This window comes from Podarcis melisellensis (assembly GCF_964234715.1).
Source record: "Podarcis melisellensis genome assembly, chromosome: 9".
NCBI lineage: Eukaryota > Metazoa > Chordata > Lepidosauria > Squamata > Lacertidae > Podarcis > Podarcis melisellensis.
This window is the reverse complement of record NC_138541.1, coordinates 714,390-734,599: the sequence shown is the minus strand read 5'-3', so window position 1 is coordinate 734,599 and position 20,210 is coordinate 714,390. Positions and strand designations below refer to the sequence as shown.

The following is a 20,210-nucleotide window of genomic DNA, read 5'->3' as shown; positions in this document are numbered from 1 at the left end:
TTTCCACAGGGCCAGAGGGACTTTGGATTCCAACCTGTTTGGTAGGGATTTTACTGCAAGGCTTTATTGCTGCAGGAAGTGATAATGTGCATTTTTATGACACAGAGGCATAAAAGATAACAACAACAACAACAACAATAATACAGAGAGAAAGATAACTATGAAATATATATATATGAATTTATATATTATATATAGCGCATACGTGTGCGCATGCGCGGGAGGTCAGGCTTCCAAGGCGGGTAGGGATTCCGGAACCGGAACCCTGGTGCCGCTCTGCCCGCGCTGCCTCGATGGTGGCGCCCTCCTTCCGGGCCGCGGAGCATTGTGGGGCGGCAAGATGGCGGCGCTCAGCGGTGTCCGGGCGGTTGGCAGGGTGAGTGAAGGGGAGCGGAGGGGGCCCCGCGGGGAGGGGTCTCGGGAGGCGCCCTTGGCAGGAGGGGCTGAGCCCCCCGCCCCCTGGAATTGCCCCCCCAGGCCCGAGCGAGGGGCGACCCTGCGGCATTTCCACCCCCTTCGTCCCCCCAGGAGAGCCCCCCTCCCCCGACACCCGGGGGCCAATTAATCGAAACAAACAATTAATGGAACAAACAATGTGGTTATTATTGTACAAAACTCACATACAGTGGTACCTCGGGTTACAGACGCTTCAGGTTACAAACTCCGCTAACCCAGAAATAGTGCTTCAGGTTAAGAACTTTGCTTCAGGATGGGAACAGAAATCGGGCGGCAGCAGGAGGCCCCATTAGCTAAAGTAGTGCTTCAGGTTAAGAACAGTTTCGGGTTAAGAACGGACCTACGGAACGAATTAAGTACAGTGGTACCTCGGGATCCATTCTGCGGCGCTGTTCGCATCCTGAACACAACGTAAGCCACAACAGCGCGCCTGTTTTGCCACTTCCATGCATGCACGTGACGTCATTTTGAGCGCATGCACGAGCAGCAAAACCCGGAAGTAACACGCTCCATTACTTTGGGGTTGCCACAGAGCGCAACTCGAACGCGCTCATCCCAAAGCACATTCACGTCCGGGGAATTCCCTGGCCAATCAAGCACCTGTATTTGCTGCTCTGTCCTGAATTTCTTCCCCACTTTCAATGTTTGATGGGGGGGGGGCTAGGTCCTGCTGCAATATCCCAGTACCATCAGGATACCTCTGTTCCAGCTCTGGAATAACTCTCTTTCGTAGAACCTCAATATATTGTGGGGAGCGCATCATTCCTCCTATTGGCTGCAGGTTTCCGACACCATAATGATCACCTGACTTTTCGTGTTTGTTTTGAGTACAGGATTACGAGTAAGATAGAAAATATGCTTTGTTTCAGTTAATTTGCACAAGGGTGTACAATGCCACCACAACAGCCCTGCCAGATAGGGTCAGGCTGAGAGGTGGCGATGGGCCTCCAAGGTCACCCCTTTGGAAGAATGGCCAAGGGATTTGGACCCTGGTCTCCCCCAGGTCCTAGTCCAACATGAGTTCCTGGCTGTTGTTGGACTACAACTCCCAGCATCCCTCCCCACTGGTCCTGCAACCACTGGATGATGGGAGTTGTAGTCCAACAGCAGCTAGGGCTCCCAAGAGAGACCCCGCCTCAAGGAGTTTGCCTTCCGAGTCTTCCTGGGCAGGGAGCCCCAGGGATGACTGGCACGTGAGGAGGTGCCTGGGCCCCAGCGCTGCGTACCCCCCCCAAAGAACTTGTAGGAAGAAGCTTGTCTCTAGAATTATTTATTTCATAAAATGTATACGTGGCTTGATTGTAAGAAAAACACCTCAGAGCCGTTTGTGAAAAGATGAAAAAAGAAAATCATCATCAAGAAAAAATTACAGTAGCTTAAAACGTACAAGAAGTTAAAATACTGAGAGGGGTTTAAATTCACACCCACTTTCTAAGCATCTGAGTAGGCTTGTCTAAACCAGAATGTTTTTAGCAGTGATGCTGCCTGCTTGATGTCAACAGGCAGGGAGTTCCAAAGTGCAGGTGAATAAGCTCTTACCAGTGCAGAACGGGTATTATGTGACTCTTGCAGTAGTGCCAATTCCACCGACTGCAGCACTTGCGGCAAGGTGATCTTCTAGGTCAGCTAGTTCCCAGTTAAGAGCTTTAAATACTAACAATAACACCTTGAACTTGGCCCAGTGTCAAATCTGCAATCAGTGCAAATCTAAAATAAGGCTTCCTGCCAGGAACTGAAAGATAGTTAACATAATGACTGGGGCTGGTAGGAATTGGTGGGTCCAGCAACATCTGAAGGGCCAAAGGTTCCCCGTTCTGACCTGCGGAATTCACTGTCACAAGATGATTTTTATTTTTATTAAATTTTCAACAAAAATAAGAAGCAAACAACAACAACCACAAAGAAACTTATGCACAACAACAATATCAAATCCATAAAAAGGATGCTCTGAATCCCGTGATTCCCCCTTCCTTAAATTCCCTTTTCAACTATATGCCATTTCTACTCCAAATTATTTTTTCTACCTCAGATTCCCTGTATTAATCGTAAAATTACAAGTGTTCTTAAAATCCCGCCAGTGTATTAACCTGTTTACAGTACTTTTGCAAATAAGTAATAACCATTTTACATTCTTTTTTAAATTTCTTGCCATCTTCATTTCTGAGCTTTCCAGTTAGTTTTGTCATTTCAGCATAGTCCACTAACTCACTGTCACAAGATGTGCTGGTGGCCACTGACTTGGATGGTTTTGAATGTGTTAAAACAATGTTATGCATTAACCATGATAAACAAGAGGAACATCACTGCCACTGTGAATGTGCCACTGGTTTGCTGGGGGAAAGAAATTGGGGGTGCTGTTTCCTACAGTGCCCTCTTGTAGGGTTTCTGGTGGGACACTGGGAAACTGGAAAGAAGAAGAGAGATTTCTGCCTTAGTAAAGCCTAAGGAGTAATGCTAGAGGTTGAGCCTTGCTTATATGGGGTCAGCTCCTTATATTAGAAGCTAGAGCCTGTTTAAAGCCCTAAACGGCCTCGGCCCAGTATACCTGAAGAAGCATCTCCACCCCCATTGTTCAGCTGGGACACGGAGGTCCTCATTCGAGGGCCTTCTGGTGGTTCCCTCCCTGCGAGAAGTGAGGTTCCAGGGAACCAGGCAGAGGGTCTTCTCGGTGGTAGGGCCCGCCCTGTGAAACGCCCTCCCATCAAATGTCAAAGAGAGAAAAAACTACACGACTTTTAGAAGACATCTGAAGGCAGCCCTGTTTAGGGAAGTTTTTAATGACTGATGTTTTAATGTATTTTTAATCTTTTGTTGAAAGCTGCACAGAGTGGGCAGGGTAGAAGTAAATAGTAACTACTACTACTACAACAACAACAACAACATTTAATTTATATCCCGCCCTCCCCAGCCAAAGCCGGGCTCAGAGCTTCTAACAGCAATAAAAGTAACACAGCATTCTAAAATCAGTATTCTAAAATCAGTTCAAAATCAAATGGCAACCACTGGGCCAGAGTTCTGTGAGGATTACAGAAAGGGGGGGGGGTCAGGCTGTGCCTTAGCCAAAGGCCTGGCGGAGCAGCACTGTCTTGCAGGCCCTGCAAAGTTCTGCAGGGCCCTAATCTCTTGGGACAGGGCGTTCCACCAGATCGGGGCCACAGCCCTGGCTCTGGTTGAGGCCAGCCTAACCTCCCTGTGGCCCGGGAGCTCCAAGATATTTTTATCTGAGGACTGTAAGGTCCCCCATGGGGCATACCAGGAGAGGCTGTCCCGTATTATTATTATTATTATTATTATTATTATTATTATTATTCCCTTTTTCTTGCAGAGTCTTTTGCTCTCGCAGAGCTGTGGGGCATGGAGGAACCTCAGCACCTCAGCTGCAGTTCTGCAGAAGCCAGCCAAGGTAAGGTCCCTCCTCTCTCTTGGGCGCGTGGAGATGCTCTCCCTTCTTCCAGCTTCAGGCTTTCTCTGTTAACTGATGGTTTTCTATGTCACAATTCTGTGTTGCAACCAGTGTACAAGATGATAAGAGAGCTGTAATTCATCTGCAAAAGGAGGCTAAAAATACTGTCATACCTTACAGGGTTGTTGTAAGGCCCACCAATGTATGTGTAGTGCTTTTTTTGTAAAGTTCTTTTTTAAAATTCATGTTATAATGTATACAAAACAGAAAGAACGATTGTAACAAACAGATGAAAATGGAGACATGACATGAAGATTGCAATGAGAGTACTGAAATTAAAAGTTAAGGAAGTCAAGGTGTGGTGGAGGGGAGTGATAGGGTGGGGAGATGGGAATTCACGAGGCGGGGGAGGAGATAGGTTTATACTTTATATGTTTATGTTCAGTGTGTTTTTTCTTTTGTATTTTATCTAGTACAAAAATGTAATAATTTTTTTTTAATGAAAATGAAAAAATGAAAAGCAAAGCTATGAAATAGGTCTGTAGAATGAGTACAGTTGCACATGGCTTAAAATGACAAAAAACAAGTTGAGACTATGTTATCAGATTATCAAGTATAGCTCCAGATTTGTCAGGTGAGGGTTGTGTGGTGCTTCATATCCTTTGGGAAAGCTCAATTGAAGTGTAGTTATAATTTTCTCACTTCAAGGAAAGGACCTGATATATATGAGAGAGAGAGAGAGAGAGAGAGAGAGAGAGAGAGAGAGAGAGAGAGAGAGAGACTCACTTGCTTTCAATACCTTGAAGAAAAAGAAGGGACAATTTTCATCCCATTTATTAAGTCCAGGATAAGAACGCCCTCCCAGTAGTGGGACATCTTTGAGGTGGGGAGGGTCTGGGGGAGCACCTGCTCTCATTGCACAAGGTCCTAAGTTCGGTCCCTGGTGTTTCCAGTGAGAAGGATCAGGAATCTGAAGATGATGGGAGACCCTCCTCTGCCATCAACCCTGGAACTGAGCTTCCAGTCAGGTGATTCTCCTGGGCAGACAGGCTGGCCTGCTGAGGCCGCTTCATGTATTTGCTTGGAAGTTGCTTACTATCTTTGTTTACGCCCTTCCTAAATGTCTCCCTCATTGGAGGTTTTTAAACAGAGGTTAGATGGCCCCCTCTCAGGGATGCTGTAGTTGTGATTCCTGCGGCAGCTAGACCGGGGACTGGGAGCGGCCGCTGGGACCACATAACACCGGTCCTGAGAGATCTGCATTGGCTCCCAGGACATTTCTGAGCACAGTTCAAAGTGTTGGTGCTGACCTCGGTCCTATATACCTTAAGGAGCGTCTCCATCCCCATCGTTCAGCCCGGACACTGAGATCCAGCGCTAAGGGCTTTCTGGTGGTTCCCTCATTGCAAGAAGTGAGGTTACAGGGAACCAGACAGAGGGCCTTCTCAGTGGTGGCACCCACCCTGTGGAATGCCCTCCCATCAGATGTCGAGGAAATAAGCAACTATCCTGTTTTTAAAAGATATCTGAAAGCAGCCCTGTTCAGGGAAGTTTTTAATATTTAATGCTGTATTGTTTTTAATACTCAATTGGGAGCCGCCCAGAGTGGCTGGGGAAACTCAGCCAGATGGGCGGGGCATACATACATACATACATACATACATACATACATACATACATTGTGGGGGGCTGGACCAGATGACCCTTGGTGTGACAGTTCTATGGCCAAGGTGTTTTTTTTAAAAAAGAGAGATAAATCTGTTCAGCTCCTGCCAGGGTGCTCATTTAGCTGTATATCTGATTTGCATAATCCCCCCCAGCTTAGACCGTTGGGTTTTTTTAACCCCTTCTAGAGGATGGGAAGTAAAAACCAGATCTGCTCTGCTTGCTATGAGGAACAGGATGGGTGTGACTCTGTGCTCTCTTCTAGGCGGAGAGCTTCACCTCGGAGGGGGTGTTCCCCGTCACCATGATCCCAGGGGATGGGGTGGGCCCTGAGCTCATGCACTCCGTCAAGGAAGTCTTCAAGGTAAGAGCGCTTGCTTCGCTTGGCGATTTCTCAAGAGCTTGGCTTTGGGGATATCCTGCATGGGCTGGGAGGAGGCAAAGGGCTGGCTGGCTGAGACGCTCCAGTCTCTTGCGCTGCATGAAGCCGTGGCGCCTGTGCTGTCAAGCCCCGAGGTCTGGTCCTCAGGTCAAGACAGTGGGGCTCAGATCAGAATCCCAAGCCCAGCTGCATCCCAGGGCTGCTGGGGGAAATCTCTCCTGGCTTGGCTCGTCCTTGGGGGTGCCTGTGACAGCCAGTATGGGTGTTGGGCAGTGCAGGATTCCCTTTCCGCATGTGACATTCCTTTCCCCTGCACTACTTTCTTCTGCATGTGGAAGTCAGAGATCTCCGGGGCAGAAGGGGCCTACCCTGGCCATGTGACCCAGCCCACCTTCTCCTCTCCTGTGTGTTTCTGCAGGCGGCTGGTGTTCCTGTGCAGTTTGATGAGCACCACCTGAGTGAGGTGCAGAACATGGCTTCAGAGGAGATCCTGGATCAAGTCCTTGGCTCCATGGACAAGAGCAAAGTGGCCCTCATTGGTACGGCGTGAGGGGAAGTGGGTGGGCAAGGGCTTCCTTCATACGCCTTAGAGGCCCATGGCGTGCATCTGGGCCAAGCATAGGCAAACTCAGCCTTCCAGATGTTTGGGACTACAGTTCCCATCATCCCAGACCACTGGTCCTGTTAGCTAGGGATGATGGGAATTGTAGTCCCAAACGTCTGGAGGGCCGGAGTTTGCCTATGCCTGATCTGGGCCATGGGGAAGTGGCTTACGTCTTGCAAGGAGACGGCTTTCTCTGGGCTGCCCCTAGCAAGGTTTCAGAGACTGCCAGTTCACACCTTCACCTTATTACCCCTTATTACCTTGTGGCTTTCCTCTGCAGAGGGCTGGGGTCTTTTCTCACTGTCTCTCGCCTTTACAGGAAAGATCCACACCCCCATGGAATACAAAGGGGAACTGGCCTCCTACGACATGAGGCTCAGGTATGTTTCGGCAGCCTTGCACCGGGTAGACTAGATAAACTTCAAATGCCGCCACCATCCAGCTAAAGGCATCCAATTTGCTGTTGTCTGAAAGGATGTAAAGGTTGTGTTTCCCTATATGATGCTTTTCCACAACGAGCTTTGCCCAAAGCAGCAAACATCCAAAATATCAAAATGAGGAGCATGTTGGTAAATTAAAAAATGGCAAAAATCAACAATTTAGCAAACAAAATAATATTACAAATTGAAAAAAAAAGAAAACCCACCAAACTGTCTAGCCTTAAATACAAAGCAAAATTAGCAATGAAGTTTCTGGTACCAATCTTGCTACACTCCAAGGAGTCTGGCTTAAATGCATTTCAGAGGAGAGAGGTGGGTCTCGTGCAGGGGGCATGCAGGCGAGGTGAAAGCCTTGGCTCAGGTGCCTTGGCCTTATTCAAGGTAGCCCTGGATAGGGAAGTTTTTAATGTGTGGTGGTTTTAGATTTTGTTGGAAGTCGCCCAGAGTGGCTGGGGAAACCCGGTCAGATGAGCAGCATATAATAAACTTTTTATTTATTATTGCTGGGCCAGCCCATCCCGGTGACTGAACAGACAGAGAACTGAATGAGAAGCCATGGGGGCAGATTGAGTTGGAGGATGTGGGGCCGACTGGTGTTGAGACAGCACTTTAAAATGGTGGTGGTTGTCTCTGTAACTCTGGCTTCCCTCTTCCAGGCGCAAGCTGGACCTCTTTGCCAACGTGGTCCGTGTGAACAGCCTCCCTGGCTACAAAACGAGGCACAACAACCTGGACCTGGTGATCATCCGTGAGCAGACGGAGGGCGAGTACAGCTCCCTGGAGCACGAGGTGAGTGCCGCCAATACAGTAATAAAAATAAATATATAATTTACATGCCACCTATCTTGCTTGGTGACCCCAGCCACTCTGGGCAGCTCCTGACAAAAGAGAGTCAAAACACTATCCAACATCACTTCCCTGAACAGGGCTGCCTTCAGGTGTCTTTTGAAAAGCACATAGCTCATAGACCACATGACACCAGTCTTGAAAGGTCTACATTGTTCGGATAGATATCGATCTGGCCCTTGATCGATAGAGCCGCGACTTCAGACAGCTTTACGATCCCAATCAATCACTTACAGCGGTCCGGCACGCTTCCTCCCAAGCTGCGCAATAACTCCTGCTGTCTCTTCAGGTCACGGCTTTTAGCAGAGTAGAACACAGCGTGTAAAGCAGTCTCACTCCTTGTAAGCACACATAGACAGATTTGTCTATTTACAGCTCTTTATTAAAACATTACAGCATCAAAGTCCGTCACTGCTGGCAGCCATTGCTGCAAACATGTCTCCCCTCAGATACACAGAGGGAACATCCTTCTCCCCTCAGAGTCACAGGGGAACTGTACAAAACAGGGAATAGTACCACCCAGCTTCTAAAGCTTCTGTCTCCGCCCAGCTGTAAGCTGACGTCAGCAGGTGACACACACCAGGGAATTTAACCAGTTAAGTTCTGAACTATAACATACATTGGCTCCCAGAATATTTTCAAGCACAATTCAAAGTGTTGGTGCTGACCTTTAATGCCCTAAACAGCCTCGGTCCTGTATACTAGAAGGAGCTTCTCCACCGCCATCGTTCTGCCCGGACACTTGAGGTCCAGCTCCGAGGCCCTTCTGGCGGTTCCCTCCCTGCGAGAAGCCAAGTTACAGGGAACCAGGCAGAGGGCCTTCTTGGTAGTGGCGCCCACCCTGTGGAACACCTTTCCATCAGATGTCAAAGAGAAAAACAACTACCTGACATTTAGAAGACATCTTAAAGCAGCCCTGTTTAGGGAAGCTTTTAATGTTTAACAGACCACGGTATTTCAATACTTTGTTGTAAGCCACCCAGGGTGGCTGGGTATAAATAATAAATTATTATTATAAATTATTATATCTGTTTGGCATCTGCTGGAAGGGCTTCTGTTCCTGGCTGTGCTGGGCCTGCACTTTGCCTAATGTCACGCAATTGAGCAAGATGCAGGGAGTGAGAGAGCCACTGTGTGAATGGGAAGGACGTTTCTAACGTAACGCTTGGTGATGGGGTTGGGGGTGAAAGGCTGTGTACACTGACAGCCCCCACAAAGCTTGTGTGAACCTTTGGGGTGGGGGTCGGAAGGGGAACAGGCAAAGTAGTTTTCTAGTGGGTTAGGAGCCAGTCTGCTTAACTGTACACCCCCCTGGTGTGGGGCTTCTCCCCTTGGCTCTGGAGAAGGCAGGCTCTGCTTGCTTCAAATTCATTCATTCTAAGCAGGTTCATTTAGCTCTAAGGGCAACTTGCCGAAGAACGCTGATGTACAAGACAACCCCTGTTTGCAGGCTTACATTCCAAAAGACGCAGCACAAAAGGAAATGGGTTGGGATGGGATGAGGAAAACAAGCAAACTCAGGCACCAGTTCTTAAAGTTATAAAATTGGAAAGGAAACAGTTCTCGGGCCGGAGGGGGCGGATGAGGAGGAAGAGCCAGGTGGAGGCAGTCTCTGAGCAGAGCCCAGGGGGCCTGGTGCTTGAAAGGGGCGGGGGCCTTGGTGGGGGCAAAGCCTTCCTTCACGTGGTTTGTGCTGCTTGTGCCCCCTCTGTGCTCAGAGTGCCAAGGGTGTCATCGAGTGCATGAAGATCATCACTCGGGCCAAGTCGCAGCGCATTGCCAAGTTTGCCTTTGACTTTGCCACCAAGAAAGGGCGCTCCAAGGTCACGGCCGTCCACAAAGCCAACATCATGTGAGTGGGGAGCAGCGGGAGGGTGGGGGCCGGCTGGCTGGCTGGGGGCTCCTTTTCCTGTTGCTGACCCCCAGTCCCCATCTCAACACCCAGGGGGTTCCCTAGTGTTTGTGCTGCCACGCTAAGGGATCAGGTTCTTACAGATGCTGAACGGCTGTTCTGTGGCCCTTGGTGACAAAGTCAGTTCCATGGAACGAAGTGGCCGACCTGTTGAGATGAATGGCCTAACTTGGACATGCTCCTTACTTTCATCATCATCATCGTCATTTTTAATTTGTATATCGCCTTTCTAGCTTACAATACTCAAGGTGGTTTACAAGTTGAAGAAACAAAAAATGTACATCTTATAACAATCTAATGCAATACAAAAATGTGATAATAAAACATAACTTTAAAATAGGCAGCCTACATCAAAAAAGTAGCATTCCACAATCAATTAGAATAGTATAAAATAATAATATCAACATATAAAAGTTAAACAGAAATCCACCCAACAGTTACAATAATATCTAAACTATAATCAATAAAACAACGGCACATAATACACTACAAATTGAGAAGCAGAGGGTGGGGCAAGGCAGGTGGAAAGGGAGGCCTTCCCCAGTGGAGTCTCTCCCCTCACAGTTCTTCCTCCAGGAACAGCTCCCTTATGTGGACTCCTGGGGTCGGAGGGTGGGGCAAGGCAGTGGGTCAGCCTTAGTTGAATACCGCCCCAAGTCTGTCTCCTGATTCCACCTTACCCACTTGCCTTGGGACAGCGTCCAGAATTTCAGACTGCCTTCTCTCTCTCTCTCTCTCTCTCTCTCTCTCTCTCTCTCTCTCTCTCTCTCAGGAAACTGGGCGATGGGCTTTTCCTGCGCTGCTGTAAAGAGGTGTCCGAGTTGTATCCCAAGATTAAATTTGACACCATGATCATAGACAACTGCTGCATGCAGGTAGGCCAAGCCCCTCGGCCCCTCCCTCCCCGCTGCCTCCTCCAGCAGATACGCTCCCTTGGGGACCCTTGCCCCTCTGCCCAGGCTTGTGGGTTGCCAGAGGAGTCCCCCGGCGCTGGCAGTGTGCCCCTGCAAGTCTCGGTTGCTGGGCGGCCTCACCCGCTCCTGGCATGTGGCCTGCAGAGGAGCTTGGGCACAAAAGCGTGAGCTGCCCATGAGAGTGGCATGACGGGAGGGTGCTTCCTGCCGCGATTCCACCTGCGATGGTGTGGCGTGTCTTCCTTCCAGCTGGTGCAAAACCCTTACCAGTTCGACGTCTTGGTCATGCCCAACTTGTACGGCAACATCATCGACAACCTGGCGGCCGGCCTGGTGGGTGGGGCCGGCGTGGTTCCTGGAGAGAGCTACAGTGCTGAATACGCCGTCTTTGAGATGGTGAGGAACTGATCGGGGCCGGGTTCGCCCTCCCTCTGTCCCGGGGGCTTCAGGGGAAGCTGGGCGGCACAACGTGTCTGAGAGCATTTCCCCCTTTCCTTCCTTCCAGGGCGCCCGTCACCCCTTTGCTCAGGCTGTGGGGAGAAACATCGCCAACCCTACAGCCATGCTGCTCTCCTCGGCCAACATGTTGAGGCATCTCAAGTGAGTTCCCTGGGCTGAGTGGCAAGAGGGCGGGGAGCCTTCCAGCAGAATAATAATACCAGCTTCATTGTCATTGTACAACCTGTGAACAATGAAATGAGCCTCCCTTCCCCCCAACACTCAGCCTCATTGCACTCTGTGTGCTTATCGAACAACACACCACCTCGCAAATCAATTTCACTGTGTTATTTTCCATTCAACAGCCTAACAGCCCCCAGACAAAAGCTATTTTTTAGCCTGTTGGTACGGCTGATTATACTTCTATATCTCCTGCCCAAGGGTAGAAGATTAAAGAGGTGCATAGCTGTCAACATTTCCCTTTTTTAAAGGGAAAATCCCTTATTCCGAATAGGATTCCCTGCAAGAAAAGGGAAAGGTTGATAGCTATGAAGAGGTGATGGCCGGGGTGGCCTACCTCACAGGGTTATTGCTCCTCATGACAGTCTCCCCTTTCCTCCTCCCCTGTCTAGCTTGGAATACCACTCCACCATGATCTCGGACGCCGTGAGGAAGGTGATCAAAGTTGGCAAAGTGAGTATTGAGCTGTCTGATTTCTGTCCTTTCCTTTCTGCTGTGTGCTGAACCTGTCTCTGCTTCTCTTCCCTCCGTGTTGTGCCCAGTTCTGGCTGGCAGGTTCTGTTGGGGCAGTTGGGGGGGAGTTCAGGCCAAGGAGAGAAGGGGGGCAGAATTTGCCAGGGCAGCTGACTCACTCCCCCAGGAGGAGGAGGCTATTGGGGCTTGTTTGTACTTAGAGCTCACCCTTCATCAAATGGTGCCCGGGTGGATTACAAAAATATCCTACTTAAAATTATTTTCAAATTATTATTATTATATTTATTTATACCCCTCCTTTTCCTCAGCGCAGGACTTAAGGCAGCTTACACAAATTAAAGCAGCACAAATAAAATACAAAAAGCAAAAAACACATACAGTGGTAACCTCAGGTTACATACGCTTCAGGTTACAGACTCCGCTAACCCAGAAATAGTACCTGGGTTAAGAACTTTGCTTAAGGATGAGAACAGAAATCGCAGCAGCAGGAGGCCCCATTAGCTAAAGTGGTGCTTCAGGTTAAGAACAGTTTCAGGTTAAGAATGGACCTCTGGAACGAATTAAGTACTTAACCAGAGGTACCACTGTAAAAGTTCAAAAGTGATCAATCTATAATAGAATTAAAACAGCGTAAAATTAAATCCTTTAAAATACAGATAGCAAAAACAGCACAGCACAATTAAAAGCCCTTGCTTAAAAAACAGTTCCCAAAGGCCTGTTGGAAGAAAACAGGCTTCATTTGCCAGCAAGGAGGGAGGCAGCCCAGCTCCCCAGAAGGCCCTCTCCTGCGTCCCCACCAAAAACTCCTGAAATAAACCCCCCAAAATGACCAAAGTAACAAAACAGCCTCACAGAGCGGCCGCAGGAGGGAAGTCTCCTGCTCAGCCAAAGGCCTCCTGGGGGAATTGGCCAGTGGTGGCCAGGCATAGATCCCTCTGAGTGGAGGTCAGTCCACCCCCCCCCCCCCGGGAGCCACACCAGCCAGGCCTCCCCTGCTGAGTTCAACACCTGGGCACCCAAGTCGCTCCCCCCCCCCCACTCCTCATTTACCAGCGCAACTGCAGCTCAGTGGACGCAGCTCTCAGAGAGACGCCAGTTTCTCCGTGTGGAACTGGGAATAGAGATCAGATTCCCTTGGCAGGGGACGGACTATTGACTACAGTGCCTGCCCCCAACCCATCTCAGACTGGGGCCTGGCCACAAACAGGGCCGCCTCTCTCTCACGCAGAACCTGGTTGGGAATCATGTGTGTGTGGTTGTTCCATCCCTTTGGGGTGACCTCGCCGCTTGTGGCACGGCTGGTTCTTGGTGCCATTCACAGGACGAGACTCTTCCCAGCATAGCCTCTCTCCTCTTCGCAGCTGCAAACAGCCAGCCATGTGTCCTTGCTAGCATCCAGCGGGAAATGGGGCTGGGGTCCTGCGTCTTCTGCCCCCTTCTCCCAGCTGTTCCCCTTGTCCTGTCGTCTCCCCTCTTCAGAGCCTTCTGTGGACCGTCTTGTGGTCCACAGATGTGCCGTCTTGTGGTCTGTGGCCTCGGCGGGGTGAGAGTGTCTCTGTGTCTCCCTTTGCCTCTCACTTTCTCTGGGTGCAGCTTGGGACTGTCTACTTCCCTGTTTTTTTGGGGGGGGGTTCGTGTTTCCCCCCTCCCACATCTCACAGCCACATATCTGTCTCCCTCTCCCCTCCTTCCCTGTGTTGGATTGTAGGTGCGGACGCAGGACATGGGCGGTTACTCGACCACCTCTGACTTCGTCAAGTCTGTGATTGACCACTTGCACCCCCACTACGGGGCCTAGGGCTGGCCTGGCCCTCGGCTGCTCCCCGCCCGGCCCCCCCAGCACATGGGCACCACAGACACCTCCTCCCTCGGGGCTGCCTGTCTCAGAAGAGATCTGGGCGTGCTCTCCCTTGCGTCTCAGATCTGAAGCTGGCCGGTCCCTACTGGGGAGGGAATGTTTTCTTGCCCCCACCAAATTCTCTTAACCCTGGGTATGGGTCCCATAGATGAATTGAGGACACTCCTCGGTGCTGTGAGCCTTTGGGAACTGCTCCAGGCCTGGGGTCCCCAGGCAGGCCTCCCCCTGGAGCCCCCCACAAAGACTTGCCCATAGTTTTGAAAGCAGGCACTCTTGAGAGGCTGGGGTCCTTCAGGCTGCTCTGCCCCCTCCCATTCCCCCTCTTTTTCTGGGTGGAAATGCCCCCCCCCTTCCCACTGAAGCCCAGGCTGGAACTGGCCTTGGTCCCCCTTTCAAGGGAAAGAGGTTTTTCCTGCCCATAGTCCCTTTTCAGCAAAGCTGAGCTCTGCAGGCGATGCTGTGACCTTTGTGGGGAAGGGTCTCAGTTTCCCCACTTTGCGGAGGAGGGTACCTTTTGTGGCTAGACCCTTGGTTCCTGCAGTTCTGACACAGGAGGAGGAGTGCTCTGTGTGTGAGAGAGAGGGGTGGGGAGGGTAAAAAGGAGATTTTGTTACAGCTGTGGTCCCTTGCAGGATCATGACAGCCCGGCACCAGTCTCTGCAAATGGACCTTTAGGCCCACGGAAATCCAGGCCATGGGGATTTGTGGGAATCTGCCTGTGGCGCTTGTGTCAGGTGGTGGTTTGACCTCCATGGGGGTTGTCTCATTTTGAGGCCAGCTGGCTGTGTTGGCCTGAATGTGTGGGCAGAGAATCCCACGTGTGCTCAGCTGTCATCAGACTCCATATTAATTGTGAATAAAACCGTTGTGGATTTTCTGCACCAAGTGGCTCTGCTCCCTCCTTGGGGCTGTGTGTGTCTGATTCCTGGCAACATCTCTGCTGTGGACCCCAGAGGGAGAGCACTGGGCCTCTGGACTCCAGACCAGGCCCCTGGAGAAGTTCCAGCCGTGGGGAACCTCTGCATGGTTAAGCATTTGCCCAGCCCCAACTGGTCTGGCAGCCCTGGAGTGAGCAGGAGCCAGAGGCTTCACCTGGGTCTGTCTCCCTCCCCCCAGCGGAGCCCCACGGATGCTCCCCTCTCCCTTTCTGGCTCGAGGGTTTGTTCCGTGTGAAACAACAGATGTCCTCTTCCCGCCCTACTAGAGCTTCCTCTCCCTGCCTCCATATTCATTTGCGCACTGCCCATCCTGCGCCTTCAGCATCATTGCATGACCATACATACCATGGCTAGCAAAGCAGTAATCACTAAAATAGAAAGTGAACATCACGCTTACCACCAGCAATTCATCCAGGTAGTTTAGATTTTCCCACAAGTTAGAACTATACACGTGAGAGGTTCAAAAAAGAAACAGCCATGGTGGGGGGGGTGCCTGGCAGGCCTCCCTGGAGAGGGCATTTCAGTGGCAAAAGAGGGGGTGCACCTTCTGTGAAAAGTCTCCCCCTCTGCACTGAGGCAGGTGCTGGCAGCGGTATCACTTAAGCTCCACGGATTTGGCTGGCTGGCTGGCCTGCTTGTAGGGATGCCTGTTCATTTAGCCTCTTCCCTGATGGGCCAGTTGAACTTCTAAGGTGTGCTTTGTGGAGCGCCTTAGGATTTATGGAAGGTGACATAGAAATATTTTTAAATAAATGGGGATTCAGGAAACTCAGCATGTCAGCTTAACCCCCTCTGTTCCTGACAAATGCTGGAAGGTGCTGCTGAAGTTGCCCTTCTGAGCGCCTCAGTGAGCAGGAGGGACAGCCGGGCTTCTACAAGGATTGGGAGGATGCAGCAGACCAGGATTTCCTAGCAGCATTTACCCAGTCGCTGGCCAAAAGCTCCTGAGCCAACAGGAAGCGCTGAGGGGTGAATGGAGAGAAGCAAAAAGTGGGGTGCCCAAAGCATGGTGCAGGGCCTGGGGGCGTTTCCCTGATCTGGAGTCAGAGGTCAGGTGGCCAGGCTTGCGAGCGAAACTCATGGAAAACGGGAGTTAGCTCTGAAGAGCTCCAAAGGGCTCTCTCCCAGGCAGGCAAGAGGCCACAAAATGGCAAATAAGTGCAGGGGTACTTTGGATCTCAAAATTAATCCATTCCATAAGTCCGTTCCAAAACCAAGGCACGCTTTCCCATAGAAAGTAACGGGAAATTGATTAATCCATTCCAGACTTTTAAAAACAACCCCTAAAACAGCAATTTAAGATGAATTTTACTATCTAACGAGACCACTGATCCCTAAAATGAAAGCAACAATGTACTGCAGTCACACCATCAATTAGTAACTGAACTGGGATCCCCACAGTCACAAAAACAAAACAAAAATGCCACACACAAAAATGCAAACTAAATAGCAAAAACAGACCCCAGCGTAACACTCAAAACGGAGCATGTTCAGCCTCCGAAAAAAGTTTGCAAACAGGAACACATACTTCCAGGTTCGCAGTGTTTGGGTTCCAAGTTGTTTGAGTCCCAAGGCGTTTGAGAACCAAGGATCCCCTGTACAGTATGAACAATTCGCTGAAAGTAAGTATATTTGCTGTGCCCGGGGTGGGTGGCAAAGGTCCTCCCTTCATGTTTGTGCTTACCGGGTCTGAGCTGGTGGGGAAGGGGTTGTAGACAGCAGGTGGGAAATGTTGGCTCCCTGTGTGGCAGCAGTGAGAAAGGCAAAAGGAGTTGTGGGGTGGCGAAGGACCTTTGCGGTCTCTTAGCGCACCCTGCTGCCTGCACATGGCAGGATCCCTGACATGATGGCTGTCAGCCCCTATTGCAATGCCTCCAGCGAAGGACAGCCCAAGGAAGAGGGTCTCACTTTGGTGCAGCTCCTGTCTCTTAGGAAGCTGGTCGCCCTCCTGTCTTTCAGCCAAGATCTCCTGCTTTGTCCTTCCCAGCCAGTGCTTCTCTGCAGCGACAACAAAGGGCTCTGCTCTGGCTTCTGCAGGACTAGACCTTCAGATCCTTGCAGGTTGCCCTCCTGTCTTGGCTCTTCTCCCAGACCCTGCCTGACCTCAACTTTTTTTTCCTTTTCCAAAAATTTTATTGCTTTTCAACATTCACCACAAAAATAACATAACAAAATACACAACAAAGAAAAAACACACACCACACTACAATAAACTAAACACACAAGAAAGAAAAAAAGATCTCTTCAAATATCCAACTTTCATCACATGACTGACTTCCTCGAATCCCCTCTAACTGAATTTCATTATATCACCTTTATAACAGTTCTCAAAGGTCATATTTCTAATAATATTAGCTCCTTTCATTTACTAACCTCTTCTTTAATATTCTAATCCTTAATATTTACTACCACGTATCCTTATTCTACCCCTAAGCCTATTTGTTACTTCCAAGGATTTTCTGTTTATCTTATATCCTGCTTGACCTCAACTTAAACTTCCCCCGGTACAACTAACAGTCCTGTGGAAACACGGTGGAACTTTACAATAATTGCAAAAGAAATCCACAGTACCAGGCAGGGCTTTATAGCGCCCAAGGCTTCTACTCTGTTGCCCAACGGTTGAGAGGAAGCCGTTTTTCCCTCGCACAATTGAACATTCACCTGCACTTACTGTTTAAGTGGTAGTTGCCAAAGGAACTTCTAGGGATTACCTGATCTCAGACAAACCCGCCACAGAAAAGAAAAATCCTGTTTTTTTGGGGGGGGGGGGCAAAAATGGAGATTCCAAAGACTGCTCAGAAAGGACAGAAACTCTTTATGACCTCAGGGATTCCTACTTGGTGGTGTCCAAACAACTTTCTCATCATTCACAGCTCTGACCACACATTGGTTAAATACGCTGTCAGGTGAGAACCAAAAGATTATTTCACAGACTTGCTTAAAAAGGGTCCTTGCATGTCTTGCTTCATGGCTTTGTAGGCGGGCTAGACTTGCACACAAACACACGTGTAAAACAATGAGGGCCGTTTTGGGCAGCACAGCAACAGCTCCTGCACTTGACAGCATGGTGAGAATAGAGGTAGTTTTTCACATAATGCCAGAAATGTCACCCTATCGAATGGATTACTAGTAAATTAAGGACTGGCCACAAAAATGATTTCCACAAGACTTTGTAATGTCCACCAACTCCAGACAGCTTTAGAGAAGTCTTCTGAAGTCACTGAAAAAGAACCAGATCTTTGCTAGAGAGTTGGGGGGTGGGGCGGGAATAGCAAATTTTGGTAGAAATGGAGAATATGCAAGTTTGTTAGTGCTCTTTACATGTCAAAAGTCACTTTGTTCCTTTAGGAATATAAAACGTGTTATGTGTAACTTGTTTTGCCATTAAATTATGTTTGGTACATTAAAAGTTCAGTTTGTGTTCAAACAATAATTACAGATTTACTGTGCATTTTGAAATGCTTACAGTCTTTGTTACAAGATCGTAAACTGCAATCTGCTGAAGTGTAAGGAGCCTCTTTGACCATACCAGTTTATGAGCAGGCAAAAGCAATCAAATGGGAGGACTCAGCCGCATCATAGTTTAAAAAAGAGGACATTACAGTTCAAAACTCTCACTGTTCTAGGTGCCTTTTGCGACAGGAAATTTCATTAGTGCAAGCAGTTTCTGAGCTCTGGGCGCAGTACTGCACCTGAGATTTCAGATTAAACCTGTAGAGTGGAAGGAAAAGAGGGCCTTTTTCTGCCTCCCCACTTCCAGCTACTCTCTGGAGAAGAGACCTTCTTAAAAATATTAGGGAAGGTGGGCAGGGGAAGGACTTGACCATGTGAAGAATGAACATAATATTTTAGCTGCAGTTGATTCATTTTCCTGTTATAAAAAAGCATGCCTAGACATGCTGTTGTTGCGCCCATAACCTCGGTTTAAGGTGCCATTTAGCTCCAGGCTTCCATATCTGTTTCTAAGAATGTCCACCATTGTGATGCAGTCACTTATTTCCATAAAAAGAGCTGAGCAAAGCAGGATGGGAGAGAGACAAGACGAAATAAACACCAGATGAAAAGACGCCGTCTATTTCTATCTGTCTGTTGCTTCTGATCGTTCATGTTTATCTTCAACTTCTAGAAACTGAAGTTTTTGCCTAGATTGGAAAGCGTCCAACACCCCTTTGCACCATAGGCCAAAATAATTGGGGGTGAAAGCAAGAGTTTGGAAAACCAAAAGGGAGGGTGGCTAGATGGCTTGAAAGGCTGGCCAGGCTCCCATGAGAAAGCCAGCTGTGGCCTCAAGAGGGAGGAGGAGACCTGAGTGCTCTGCTCTTTCCTGCAGCAGCAGCAAGGCTGCAGATTCGTTGCAGTTAGTGATCAGTGGGCCCATCTCTTGCTTTGGCTCCCTGTCTGCACAGCAGACTGTAAACTGTAAACTAGAAGGGAGGAGTTTGTACATCATGGGATCTGCAACAGAAATGAGGGCACATCTGTGTGGCTTCAGGTCCCTTAACCCCCCCCCCCCCCGTTGCATGATCTTTTAAATTGGAAACTCCAGCAGATGGCAGTCCTCAACAAGTCACTCCCCATCGTCTCTTGGAAGATTTTTGCAGTAGCTCTTTCCTCTTGGTTTAGGATCCAGGGAAAACAAGCCATTTTTTGCAATTTAGGGTTAAGCTTAGGAATTTTAAAATCTTTGAAGTTCTTTGCAATTATGTATTATGTGCAATCCACTGTTTGGAAGTTAGCAGTAATTGCATAATTAACATTGGTACCTGGTACTGTTTGGCATTTCCTTTCCCTCAGAGTTTGCTTTTCACAATTCCACCCTGGGATAACACTTAATGCATGCGATGCAGTGAACTGCAGCCCATACAAGTTCATATCATAATACAGTCGTTCCCAGTTGGTGGGCACCCTGGAGGCCCGTGGCACCAGTCACGTAATAAAAACCACCATGAAGATCACAACTTTCAAAAGTTGGGGGTCCATGGCTTGGCTTTTTTTAAAAAAGGGGTCCACAGTACTTAGCCAATTGTAACCATAATAAATATGAAAGTTTTTAAATTCCTAGATACCAACAAATATTGCTCCCTCCATAAATATATATTGTTCCTATTGACTTTTTTTTGGAAGCAGCATATTCTTCTTGCACAAAGGACTCTTCTGGGGGAAGAAATGGCCTTTTTGCTAACCTCCCCATCTCTCTTCACAGGTGCGGACACCAGACATGGGTGGCTACTCCACATCCCACGACTTCACACGTGCCGTTATCACAGCTCTGAACGAGTAGGGCTTGCTGAGAAACATGGGGGAGGAATTCAGAAAACTTTCTGCTTCTGCCAATTAATTTATTGTGAGCTTAGCTCAGTGTTGCACAAATAAAGTGAATGTGGTCACTTCCATGAGTTGTATGCATGAAATACTCCTAGCAGACCTTGGAGGACTCTTCGGGGAAAGTGGGAAGAAGCGGCCGGCCCCGGAGTTCAGCTGCCTCTGACAAGTGAAAAGGAGCTATAAGCAAAGAACTGAAGTCTGCAAATCTAGCAGTCAGCCAGCGGAGCACCAGGGATGCTCACTGTTTGCTAACTCAGTCTTGAATGTGGAGTGTCTTGGCTTAGAAGCTGGCAGTAAAACCCACCAGCTGCCCAG

At 49.0% G+C, this 20,210-nt stretch overlaps 1 protein-coding gene across 2 annotated transcripts; it reads left to right on the top strand.

Moving 5' to 3' along the window:
- Nucleotides 1-252: 252 nt before the first annotated feature.
- IDH3B (isocitrate dehydrogenase (NAD(+)) 3 non-catalytic subunit beta) lies at nt 253-20,016 on the top strand. Of its 2 annotated transcripts, none has more exons than XM_081925216.1 (12): nt 253-376; nt 3,782-3,859; nt 5,790-5,888; nt 6,325-6,445; nt 6,830-6,890; nt 7,607-7,739; nt 9,515-9,648; nt 10,481-10,583; nt 10,872-11,018; nt 11,128-11,222; nt 11,693-11,753; nt 19,774-20,016. In XM_081925216.1, the coding sequence occupies exons 1-12, from the start codon at nt 341-343 to the stop codon at nt 19,849-19,851; spliced, it is 1,146 nt and encodes a 381-aa protein (XP_081781342.1). In that variant the 5' UTR covers nt 253-340; the 3' UTR covers nt 19,852-20,016. The 2 variants fall into 2 exon arrangements, with proteins under 2 accessions (XP_081781342.1, XP_081781341.1); XM_081925215.1 differs by lacking the exon at nt 19,774-20,016 and adding an exon at nt 13,483-14,513.
- The last annotated feature ends 194 nt before the right edge of the window (nt 20,017-20,210 follow it).

What these genes read in the sequence shown, in the direction of transcription:
- IDH3B (XM_081925215.1), top strand. Translation starts at nt 341, where the DNA reads ATGGCGGCGCTCAGCGGTGTCCGGGCGGTTGGCAGG. An exon ending in GTGTCCGGGCGGTTGGCAGG is followed by an intron (nt 377 to 3,781) that starts GTGAGTGAAGGG and finishes TTTTTCTTGCAG; the next exon opens with AGTCTTTTGCTCTCGCAGAG. An exon ending in GTCCACAAAGCCAACATCAT is followed by an intron (nt 9,649 to 10,480) that starts GTGAGTGGGGAG and finishes TCTCTCTCTCAG; the next exon opens with GAAACTGGGCGATGGGCTTT.